Source organism: Pan troglodytes, chromosome 19 (assembly GCF_028858775.2).
Source record: "Pan troglodytes isolate AG18354 chromosome 19, NHGRI_mPanTro3-v2.0_pri, whole genome shotgun sequence".
Lineage (NCBI taxonomy): Eukaryota > Metazoa > Chordata > Mammalia > Primates > Hominidae > Pan > Pan troglodytes.
The window spans coordinates 70222857-70234991 of NC_072417.2; the positions used below are offsets into that span (position 1 = coordinate 70222857).

At 50.4% G+C, this 12135-nt stretch overlaps 1 protein-coding gene across 8 annotated transcripts in view; it reads left to right on the forward strand.

Moving 5' to 3' along the window:
• AKAP1 (A-kinase anchoring protein 1) overlaps positions 1-12135 on the forward strand; it is a 36186-nt gene that overhangs the window by 17989 nt on the left and 6062 nt on the right. For 6 of the 8 annotated variants that reach the window (XM_009432710.5, XM_063798060.1, XM_009432712.5 and 3 more), the window contains 5 exons: positions 2307-4044; positions 6892-7025; positions 8671-8797; positions 9364-9491; positions 11334-11511. In XM_009432710.5, the coding sequence (XP_009430985.2) occupies positions 2331-4044; positions 6892-7025; positions 8671-8797; positions 9364-9491; positions 11334-11511 (2281 nt within the window). In that variant the 5' untranslated portion in view covers positions 2307-2330. 8 annotated transcript variants of the gene reach the window in all.

Below are 12135 nucleotides of genomic sequence, written 5' to 3' on the forward strand. Positions count from 1 at the left end.
CCCTGAGGAATTGATGTAAAGCCTTAGCCCTGGCCACTGCCTAGCCCTGCATTGTGCTTCAAATGCTATCATTGTTGCTGCTTCAAATATCAGCAAGAAAGTTTATCTTTAAAGATATAGGGACTTTCAAATGGAGGTGACCTTCTCACTACCACTGCCCCCACTTCATCACTTCAGGGGCAGAACACACCCCTTAGCATTCCTTCACAAACTGTAAGGGCCTTCTCAATCCCCTAGGGATCTTGTTAAAATGCAAGTCTGAGGTGAGACTGGGATACTGCATTTCTAGCAAGGTCCTAGGCAATATTCAGGACTTCTGGTACATGGATCGCACTTTCAGAAGCAGAGTCCTAGAGTAGTGGTTCCCAGCCTTGGCTGGAAAGTAGAACCTCTCAGGGAACTTTTAAAAGTACTGATGTTCTGGTTCTGCCAGAAAACAATGTAAGTCAAACCAATATGAGTTGTTAAAACATGTGCATTTGTTATCTCTAAAAGAAAACAAACCCAAATAAGGTGTAATTCAGCTTGTCTGTTCAAGGATTTTTGGTTTTAGAAAGACATTACTTTGGCAGAGAGATTTAAAGTTTGCTGGCATAGGAAGCATTGAATGTAAGTGTTCTAGAATAAGCCCATCGTATACCTTTAATGAGTGTTAACTGCTTTGCAAAGAACTTTCTATATCTCAGCTAATCCTTATACCAACCATCCATTAAGAGATGTGTCCCCATCTTACAGATGAGGAAAAATTGAGTTTTCTATCCCCTTTACATGTCTGTTGCCTTCTTCTAGGCCCTTACTATTCCTCCTTGCTTAGACCTAACTGACTTAGGTTTCTAGGTTCCTTCTGCTCGATATACTTCACTTTTCTTTTTTGAGATGGAGTCTTGATCTCGGCTCACTGCAACCTCCACCCCCCTGGGTTCAAGCAATTCTCCTGCCTCAGCCTCCTGAGTAGCTGGGATTAACAGGCGCCTGCCACCATGCCCAGCTAATTTTTGTATTTTTAGTAGAGACAGGGTTTCACCGTGTTGCCCAGGCTAGTCTCAAACTTCTGACCTTAGGTGATCTGCCCAGCTCTGCCTCCCAAAGTGCTGGGATTTCAGGCTTCAGGCATGAGCCACTGTGCCCAGCCTCGATGCACTTTTCATCCTGTTCCCAGAATTGCCTTCTAGAAACAATTTGGTGTGTGTGCCTTGCAGACCTATGCTGGTTCTCTGTTGTCTGCAGGATAAAGTCCAGACTACGCAGTGGGTCCCTAGGACACCCTCACTGACCCCACGATGGTACAGATGCTCCTCAGCTTACAATGGAGTTACATCCTGGTAGACCCATTGTAAGCTGAAAATAGCATAAATCGAAAATAAATACATCTAATGCACCTAACCTACTGAACACCATAGTTTAGCCTAGCCTACTTTACATGAGCTGAGAAGACTCACAGTAGTCTACAGTTGGGCAAAATCACCTAGCAACACTGTCCACTCTGGAGTGCCCGTTGTTCACCCTTGTGATAGAGTGGATGACTGGGAGCTAGCATCGCGAGAGAGTAGCGCATCACCTATCGGTAGTCCAGGAAAAGATCAGAATCCAAAATTGGAAGTATAGTTTCCACTGAATGGGTATTGTTTCCCACCATTGTAAAGTTGAAAAATTCTCAGTTGAGCCTTGGAAGATCAGGGAGCGCCTGTATTTGAATCTTCCAAGTCTGACCTGGACCTTCATGCTGCAGTTTGCTGTGTTGGTCCCTCACCCTGGAGCATCTCCTTAGCCATTGGGAATTTTATTCCTCCTTCATTCTCACTGTCTCTAATTGCTGAGTAACAAAGTTCCATTTCATTGACTCATGATTTTATGGGTAGATGTGAGGGAACCATGTACATGTGGATTCCATGGGGGTTTGAAATGCTCTGATGCCACTTGATAGAAAAAAATGTTCTGTGAGTTTAGAGAACTGAGCCACACTGAGCAGAGCTAGCCCCTTTTTGGGGAACATAGGGAGAATTTGGCATCATGAAGTGATGAAGGGAGGGATTTGGGTTAAAGAATAGAATGCTCGGTTTGTTTCAAGAGGGTGCGTGAGTTGGGGAGCATGGAGGGGAAGATGCCTCTTCCTGGCCACTGACCCCCAGTGGATCACACAGAGGGTGGACTGGTACGAGCTGAGAGGTGTGCTCCTCTTGGAGGGCAGGGAAGGCGGAGGAGATGGCTCCAGCCCTACCCTGTTGACTGTCTTGCATGTGCGGTTGCCAGTATCCTCCTACCTGGCTCTGTAACATCCCTCCTCCCCGCTCTCCTGCTCTCCCCAGGTATAATTACTTCAAGCCTCCAGGATGGCAATCCAGTTCCGTTCGCTCTTCCCCTTGGCATTGCCTGGGATGCTGGCGCTCCTCGGCTGGTGGTGGTTTTTCTCTCGTAAAAAAGGCCATGTCAGCAGCCATGATGAGCAGCAGGTGGAGGCTGGTGCTGTGCAGCTGAGGGCTGACCCTGCCATCAAGGAACCTCTCCCCATGGAAGATGTCTGTCCCAAAGTAGTGTCCACACCCCCCAGTGTCACAGAGCCTCCAGAAAAGGAACTGTCCACCGTGAGCAAGCTGCCTGCAGAGCCCCCAGCATTGCTCCAGACACACCCACCTTGCCGAAGATCAGAGTCCTCGGGCATTTTTCCTAACACCACAGACATGAGATTGCGACCAGGAACACGCAGAGATGACAGTACAAAGCTGGAGCTAGCCCTGACAGGTGGTGAAGCCAAATCGATTCCTCTAGAGTGCCCCCTTTCATCCCCAAAGGGTGTACTATTCTCCAGCAAATCAGCTGAGGTGTGTAAGCAAGATTCCCCGTTCAGCAGGGTGCCAAGGAAGGTCCAGCCAGGCTACCCCGCAGTCCCCGCAGAGAAGCATAGCTCTGGGGAGAGGGCAAGAGAGACAGGTGGGGCCGAAGGGACTGGTGATGCCGTGTTGGGGGAAAAGGTGCTTGAAGAAGCTCTGTTGTCTCGGGAGCATGTCTTGGAATTGGAGAACAGCAAGGGCCCCAGCCTGGCCTCTTTAGAGGGGGAAGAAGATAAGGGGAAGAGCAGCTCATCCCAGGTGGTGGGGCCAGTGCAGGAGGAAGAGTATGTAGCAGAGAAGTTGCCAAGTAGGTTCATCGAGTCGGCTCACACAGAGCTGGCAAAGGACGATGTGGCGCCAGCACCCCCAGTCGCAGACGCCAAAGCCCAGGACAGAGGTGTCGAGGGAGAACTGGGCAATGAGGAGAGCTTGGATAGAAATGAGGAGGGCTTGGATAGAAATGAGGAGGGCTTGGATAGAAATGAGGAGAGCTTGGATAGAAATGAGGAGGGCTTGGATAGAAATGAGGAGATTGAGCGGGCTGCCTTCCAGATAATCTCCCAAGTGATCTCAGAAGCAACCGAACAGGTGCTGGCCACCACGGTTGGCAAGGTTGCAGGTCGTGTGTGTCAGGCCAGTCAGCTCCAAGGGCAGAAGGAAGAGAGCTGTGTCCCAGTTCACCAGAAAACTGTCTTGAGCCCAGACACTGCGGAGCCTGCCACAGCAGAGGCAGCTGCTGCCCCGCCGGATGCTGGCCTCCCCTTGCCAGGCCTACCAGCAGAGGGCTCACTACCACCAAAGACCTACGTGAGCTGCCTGAAGAGCCTTCTGTCCAGCCCCACCAAGGACAGTAAGCCAAATATCTCTGCACACCACATCTCCCTGGCCTCTTGCCTGGCACCGACCACCCCCAGTGAAGAGTCGCCGGACCGGGCGGGCATCCTGGTGGAAGATGCCACCTGTGTCACCTGCATGTCAGACAGCAGCCAAAGTGTCCCTTTGGTGGCTTCCCCAGGACACTGCTCAGATTCTTTCAGCACTTCAGGGCTTGAAGACTCTTGCACAGAGACCAGCTCGAGCCCCAGGGACAAGGCCATCACCCCGCCACTGCCAGAAAGTACTGTGCCCTTCAGCAATGGGGTGCTGAAGGGGGAGTTGTCAGACTTGGGGGCTGAGGATGGATGGACGATGGATGCGGAAGGAGATCATTCAGGAGGTAGGAGGGTCTCGGGTTCGTTTAGAGGATGGGGCGCTCCCAGTATTTCTTGGAGAAAGGCTGCCAGTCTGCCTCTCCCTTCTGCTACTTGTGCAGCAAAGTCATGGTGCTCCTCAGCTCTTTATCGCAACCTGCAGAGGGCTGGACACAGCGTAGAGCTGGTGGGTAACTGAGGAGTTAGATTGCCCTGAAACCCCAAGTCATGGGAGCTGTAACTTGGTTCCTCAACCGGTGACCTTCCCCAGTGAGCCCTTCCCAAGGAACTAGCGCCAAGTTGGGCTCGCTGATTAACATTAGTGTGCCTCTTTTTCTTTGTTTAAAAAAATTATTATTATTTTGGTGCAGATGGAGTCTTCCTTTGTTGCCCAGGCTGGTCTCGCACTCCCGGGCTCAAGTGATCCTTCCGCCCTCGGCCTCCCAGAGTGCTGGGTTTATAGGTGTGAGTCACCATGCCCAGCCCATTTTTTTTTTCTTTTTTAAACACTAACCTCTTTGTGTGTGCGTGTGTGTGTGTGTTTTAATGGAGAGGCCTCCTTAGCTTTACTTCCCTTGAGTGCCAGGTATGGGTGTGAGTGTTTTGAATGGTTTTTATTTCCTTTTAATCATGTGCTTGTTCCCATGTCTTCACCTGCTTTCCTTCTCCAGAAGCTCTTACAGGGTAAGTGCCCAAAGAACGGCCACAGCTTTGAATACTTGTGAGAGGCTTGAGCTTCCTGAGTTGTCGCTGTCACCTTTGCAGAAAGCCTCAGCCATTTTCTTTCTGTGCAGTTGCAGCTCCACCCCCGGGAAAGCGGGGCACTTTGATAACGAGGTGTCCTGGGTTTTTCGAGTGCTGACCCCAGCGTAGACAGTTCAGACCGCTAACTTACAGGTCAGCAGCTCCTGACCCTGCTTCTGCAGGCACCCTGGGGTGTTTTCATTTATCTCATGGAGAGAGGCCACGAATATCCCGAGTGGCTCTCTGACTTGTTTGTCCTGGAGCCATTCCCTCCCATTTCAGCTCCGGGAAGGTTGGGAATCTTTATTGGGAATTTTACCACTTTCAGCAGCATCTAGTTTGTACCACACGCTACATTTTGTCACCTCCAAGATGCTGTTAAGACACTACTGTTTTTATGTACCTTGGAAAGAAAAAAGTGCTGCCGGTCATGATTATAGAAGGCAAGATACTATATGATGCATCCTAATCTCGGGATGTTTAAGTGTTTCTTAAAATACTGCATCTGAAAATGGGTGATTTTTATTTTATTTATTTTTTAAGAATAAAGGAGTTTCCCTTTGCTTACTGCCCCTCAGCTGAATTAACAAGCCCTGCAGCCTTGTCTGCCAACTCTAGATGGATAGTAGTAGCTACTCAGACCTGTTGAAGTCTTCTGAGTTTAGGCTTGAACCTAAGCCGTGGTGATGGGCAGGGAGGTTTAGGGATGGCACGTGGAAATGAGGTAATACTGTCCACGAGCATGCGGTGGGTGCCAAGCACCAGGTTAGTGCCTCGCATGTACCTTCATGTCAGCCCTGCTTTGTTTGTGAGGAAGTTGAAGCTGAGAGGGGACCAGGGACCACCCCACTGAGGGAGCTCGAAGCTGGCCTTTGAGTGCAGCCTGCTAGAGTCCGGGTGTGGTTCTGAGCCACTGCTGGGAGCCATCGGGATGGCAGGTGTTAGCCAGTCCCATTCTGTGGGGCAGAGGCTGGATACTGTGAGTGAGCAGAGCTCCCCGCCCCCTCGCCCAACCCCTGTCAGCCTGTTATGCTTCCAGCAGGCTAGCCAAGCAGTCTTCCCCCAGAAGGGGTACTTTTCCCTGCATGAATCCTGTTCGAAGCGCCTAGTGTTAAGGGGGGAAGTCACTTTGAAGGTGATTCTTCCTTAGCTGGGAGCAGGATCTCTTGGGCCTTAGTTCTCTGCATCCAGTGTATGGGTTACTTGGCAAAGGATTATACTCAGGGTTTGGAGAAACCATGTGGAAGGTAACCTAATTGGTAGACTCTCAGGAGTGATCTATTTCTGGTGATTGAGTCGTCCATATTTAAGCCAGGGCCACTTCTCTTGAGCTGATCTGGACCCGCTTTTTTGTGACGGTCCCTTTGGCACGCTCTTGAGTGAGAGTGGAACAGCCCAGGTCGGGAGCAGAGTCTGTTCCCATTGGGTTTTCCTGGGCATGAGCTTTGGCTCAGTCTTTTGACCAAGGGAGTATTTGAGCCAGAAGAGTGTTCAGAGTTGCATGAATCAGGCCTAAGCAAAGGGAAAGGAGACTCTCCTTTTTTAGTCCACATATGGCAGAGGAACGAGCGGGTCCCCGCTAGGTATAAGAATGGGGCCCTCAGGCAGGCCAGTGAGGACTTTGTCTAGCTCTGCTGGGCTGAAGGCCAGTACCTGTGACCCTGGGACTGGGCCCTGGGGACAGGAGACCGACCCTTGGTCTGAGGGGGTAGGATAGTTGGAAGGGTGTCAAGGTGTTTGTGGTCCATCGGTCTGGCTCTCAGGACCATATGGACCTCAAGCGTGTCTCCTCCCCCGCCCTCTGGGCTCCCCTTCCCTGGGCGCAGTCTGTCTCTTCCAAGTTCACCACTTGTGTCTCTGCTCCAGCAGCTGTGGCTGGGTGCGGCTGCCAATTAAGCAAGTGGGACTGTAAGTGACAGGCTAAAATTAGGTGTATTGACACCCCCAGTCCTCCTTTCATTGGGGTTGTTCTGAGCCTTCTAGACTGTAAGTTGACAGTCACCTGCCAAGCTTGAGGAGCGGGTGTGGGGCAGGGCCTCCTGGGAATGTGAGTTTGGGAAGTTCTTGGTTACTGGCTGCTCTGAGCTGGGGTCTGTGTGTGTGCGCGCCTGCTGCTTCTTCCCCTGCAGGTTCTGACAGGAACAGCATGGATTCCGTGGATAGCTGTTGCAGTCTCAAGAAGACTGAGAGCTTCCAAAATGCCCAGGCAGGCTCCAACCCTAAGAAGGTCGACCTCATCATCTGGGAGATCGAGGTGCCAAAGGTAGGGGCGGAGTCCCCCAGGCTGGTTCTGTGGTAAGCGCAAAGCTCCCTGGGGCCAGGGCCATTAGACCTCAGGGAGGGAGGGGGCTGGGAGAGGGACAGTAAACCAGAAGGAGCCCTGGGTCAGTCAAAGGCTGCAGGGAAAGGACACGCTACACTTTGCCAAGGCTCAGAGAGCTTCCTGCAACATGGAATTCCTCCAGCTGCCTCCAGGAGCATCTTATTCTTGTACTTCTCAAACTCGCAGGCCTGTGTGTCTCCTTTAGGGGTGGTTCTTGCATATTCTGGGGCTCAGATCTATTTGGAAAAAAAACACCAAGGCTGTGGGGGCCAGCCAGAATCCCTTCACTGAGCTCTGCTCAAGTGCTCCAACGTAAAGTGTATTTTATAATTGAGCAAAGCATAAATCCATATTTTAGAGAACTTGAAAAGTATAGAAATACATGCAGAAAATAAAAATCAGCTCTAATCCTACCCTTGAGAGTGACTGTGAAAGACTTTTATTTCCTTCTCATCTTGCACCCTGTGGTTTTTAAACAAAACTGAGATTATGTCGCTTTAATTAATACTTTAAATATTTAACAATTTAATTTTCGTGTGTTATTCTTTGAAAATGTAATTGTAACTGCATTATTCATTGTGTGGATGTCAGTTTACTTCATCAGTCCCCCATTCCTGAGTGCTTAAGTGGTTTCGAGCTTCTTGCTGTTAGAACTTACAACATATTAGCTTGATCTTGATGTTTATCTCTGGGGCTCAGAAATAATTTGTCAGACCGCATTCTCCCAGGGCCCTGGGCTCTGTGCTCAGGTGGAGACTTGGCTTGGTCTGAACTCTGGGTCAGAGTGGCTGTTTTGACCGTGGGTTGCGAGGTCTCTTGGTGGTTTCCTCCCTGGGGGGCCCTGTTATCCGTCCTGCCTGCTTTTCCTTCAGTGGTTACAAAGGGCATGAAGAGAAAGGCTGTGCCTGAGGATGGACCATGTCCCCAATAGCTCCTCTGGGAGGGGGTCGTTGGCAGTTGTGTGGAAGCCCATCTTATGTAAGGGCTAAGTTTGGCTGCTTCTATCTGCCTTGAACTCTGGCGCACTGGGCACTTATGCATGCCTCCTGCTCTGCAGGCTTCAGCCTGCTGTCACTTGGCAGCGGGAGCCCAGGGTTCTTAGACCTTCATTTTCAAATCGAGCCCCTTTATCTTTGGATCTGAGTAGACTTGAGGGAGAGGGGCACGAGAAATCGAGAAACTGTGTGCTGGTGAAACTTCTCAGCATGGGTTTTAGAGGAGAAGATGCTGCTGCCTTTGCAGCTTTCCGGGTCTGGGCCACATTGTTGGGATGAAATGGGAACTGCTTGGTCCTGGAGCCAGACTGCCTGGTTCAACTTCCTGGTTAGCAGCTGTGTGACCTTAAGGTAGTTACTTAGCCTCTCTGGGCTTGTTTCCCCATATACAGAATGGTGATAAAGTTATCTGTGTTTCACAGGTACTATGAGTAAATGTAAGTGCTTAGAATAGTCCTGGAAAATAAATGCTGACATGGTAACAGCTAATATGTTTGAGCATGATCTTGTGTAAAACAGAAGTAGGTCTTTGGGTGTCCGGGGAATTAGTTTCCCTTTAACCCTCTCATCTCTTTTTGTCTTTCTGGAAGCACTTAGTCGGTCGGCTAATTGGCAAGCAGGGGCGCTATGTGAGTTTTCTGAAGCAAACATCTGGTGCCAAGATCTACATTTCAACCCTGCCTTACACCCAGAGCATCCAGATCTGCCACATAGAAGGTCAGTAGCATCTGCTGCTTGTATTGCCTCTTACCTGAAATATTAAATAGAAGTGAATAGCATCTGAGTTTCAATTGCTATCTTTTTGGAATAGGAAACCCTGCTTCTCATCCCAGGGAAGGGAGCATTAGGTATCTTCCCTGCAGCCTTTTCCCCATTTCAGGTGCCTGCGGGAGACTCAGGTCCCTCCCTACTCTGATCTTTGGCCAGGAGAAGTGTGGGTGCTTGGTTGGGCGGGGCCTGGGTCCTGGGTTCATAGTGCCCCCCACCCCATAAAGGCTTCTCTCAAAGCAGAAGTGCCCTGTGTGCAATTCCCCCTTGGCATTTTCACAGCTGCCTGCCTCTTCTGTTGCATTGAAAGCATGGATCATAATGGCAGAGGTATCATTTGAAAGGCTTAGATGCCTTTCTTCCTAAAGCAGAGCTTAAGTGTTTTGGTACCTCAAAGATGCACTTGAACTCTATGCAAAGTCCAGTGGAGTGGGGTCTGTGGCTGTGTTTTTGTGAGTGTGGGTGTGAGTTTCCTCTTACAGTGATTGTATGTCCTGCCCCCATCCACTATTTAGGCTCTCAACATCATGTAGACAAAGCGCTGAACTTGATTGGGAAGAAGTTCAAAGAGCTGAACCTCACCAATATCTACGCTCCCCCATTGCCTTCACTGGCACTGCCTTCTCTGCCAATGACATCCTGGGTGAGTGTGCTACTGGGTGATCCGGACTTCTTGCCACTTTCCCCTAAACCTACCCCAAACAAGAAACTCCCCAGACCTCAGGCTAAGAAGGCCAAGTGCACATGAGTGCCTGTGCCCTCTCTTCTCTGGCCTCTACTGGTCGGTTCTGCTATGGGACTGTGTTCTGGGGACAGGGCTTAGGTGGTGATAGCGCTGGCAGGAAACCAGAGGCCTCTTGGTCCCCACGTGGGAGGACTACTTTCCCTGGCTCTGCCCCCTGAGCACCTTTTAAGTTTTCTAGGCATTTGCTTAGAAAGGATGGTGTAGTTCAGCCAGGAGATTGGGTGTGTCCAGGGTCTCCGTTCAACACCTGAGACCTGGGTGGGACTAGAATCATGGGTTTGGATGGCGGTTGTTCTTTCTTCTGGTTGAGTCAGGCCTTAGCAGTGGCCCTGGTGAAGGATCTCCTTCCCCTTCCCCCTCCCCAGGAGGTGCCTAAATTACAAAGAAGAATGAATACTCCCCACCAGGCCCGGAAGTCCAGTGACTCTTTGGAGGTTGCCCCAGGAGTTTGGCAGAGGGAAGAGCTGCTATCTCCAGGGCCCCTGTGTGCTGCTGACTGCAGGGTATCTCAGGGCCGTCGCCCATATCCTGCCGTGTGCCTCTGGCCCTGGTTGGGTCTTATCTCACTGGGAGTAGAATTGCAGAATTCTGTGGGCCAATGACTGTTGACTACATTTTACACAGATGGACAGATGGGCTGACTATAGCTCCAAGGAAATTGTCCTCCTTCGTGTTTTTTTTTTGTTTTTTGTTTTTTTTTTATGGATGGTAGGCATTTCAGTTTTGTGTCTTCCCCTTTGCAAAGGCCCTTGGGCTGGAGGGAAAGGATTGGGATATCTTTTTCCTGTGGATATGTGAGAGTAGGCTGAATACCACTTTATGCTTTACTCCTGAATCAAGAGTTTTTTCCCAGGAGGCTCGGTCGTAGACTCACTCTCTCTTTTTTTTTTTTTTTTTTTTTGAGACAGACTCTCACTCTGTTGCCCAGTCTGGAGTGTAGTGGCATGATCTTGGCTCACTGCAACCTCTGCCCACCAGGTTCAAACGATTATCCTGCCCCAGCCTCCTGAGTAGCTGGGATTACAGGTGTGCTCCACCATGCCCAGCTAATTTTTATGTTTTTAGTAGAGATGGGATTTCACCATGTTTGCCAGGCTGGTCTTGAACTCCTGACCTCAGGAGGGTAAGCAGTAGGAGGGAGAGCAAATAGGAAGCAGACTCTGCTAGACCTTGACCATGGACCTGACCTGAGGCCACTGCTTGCTCTTGGGAGGGCAGCGTAGATGCTGTCAGACCATAGGCTCCTGGGGTTGTCTGCCAGTCCACAGGAGTTGGCTGAAGGGCCTGGGGGCCTGCCTACTGCTTATTTTCAGGAGTCTTGTTCTCAGCGGCCACCTCATTCCTGTGTTGCCCTCCCTGGGTCTTATAGATTCATCAACAGAAGTGGGAGGGAGGGCACTGCTGGTAGGTGGACCCTGCCCAGGCCTGTGCAAGGCCCAGCACTACCTCTGCAGTTGCTTCTTGGTTGCCCAGTGTCTGTGGGACCCTCCCTGCCTGGCCCTGAGGTGAGACTGCCCCTAATGGCTGCTCGTGGTATTGCAGGACAACAGCCACAGGTGTGTCGAACACTTTCTGTTGTTAAAGTAGTCCTTCAACCTCTGCCTTCTGGGTGCCATGTTGTCTTGAGTTGCCCTTTTCAAAGATATGCCAGCCCAGAGACTTGCCCTTGGGTCTCGGGACTTATTCAAAGATGAGATAAGAAGGATTGTTTCAGTGACCGCTCCCCCTTCCCCTCTACAGCTCATGCTGCCTGATGGCATCACCGTGGAGGTCATTGTGGTCAACCAGGTCAATGCCGGGCACCTGTTCGTGCAGCAGCATACACACCCTACCTTCCACGCGCTGCGCAGCCTCGACCAGCAGATGTACCTCTGTTACTCTCAGCCTGGAATCCCCACCTTGCCCACCCCAGTGGAAAGTAAGCAGTGCCCTGAGGGGTCGGGAAGGGGGACCCCTGCGGTTGCCTGTTCTGCCCTGGATCCTGATCAGGAGGAGGCTGTTCTGCGATCCTTCATGGAAGTAGCATCCTTCAATTCTTGACATTGTTGTGGAGCTGGGGTGGGTTTCCTGGCAAGGCAGAGCTGGGGTTTCCACTGGCTGGCAGAGTGATGGGTGTTGGAGTAGAGTTTTGACACAGGGATTCAGATCCCAGCTCTGCCACTAATTTTTTTTTTAATTTTTTCTTTTTTTTTCCCTCAAAGCCAGTGTCATAGTATCTGCCACCTATTTATTATCTGTTAAAGAGGGTGATACCCACTTGTTCCAGGAATTAGTGTTGAATACTGTATGTATTACATATAAAGCACTTATGCATATAATGGTTACCACAAAAAAATCCCCAAGTCCAACAAGCCTGTGCAGCGTGTTGGGTCATCTCCATTTAACAGATGAGAAAACTGGGCCTCAAGTGACTTGCCCAAGTGAGCAGGATCTGGGGTCTGAGCCCAGCCTTTGTCATTATTATCTTTGTTGTCCTTATCACAGAGGATGGAATGTCAGAACATCACCCATTCCTCACCAGGGGATGGCAGGGTCACTCAGT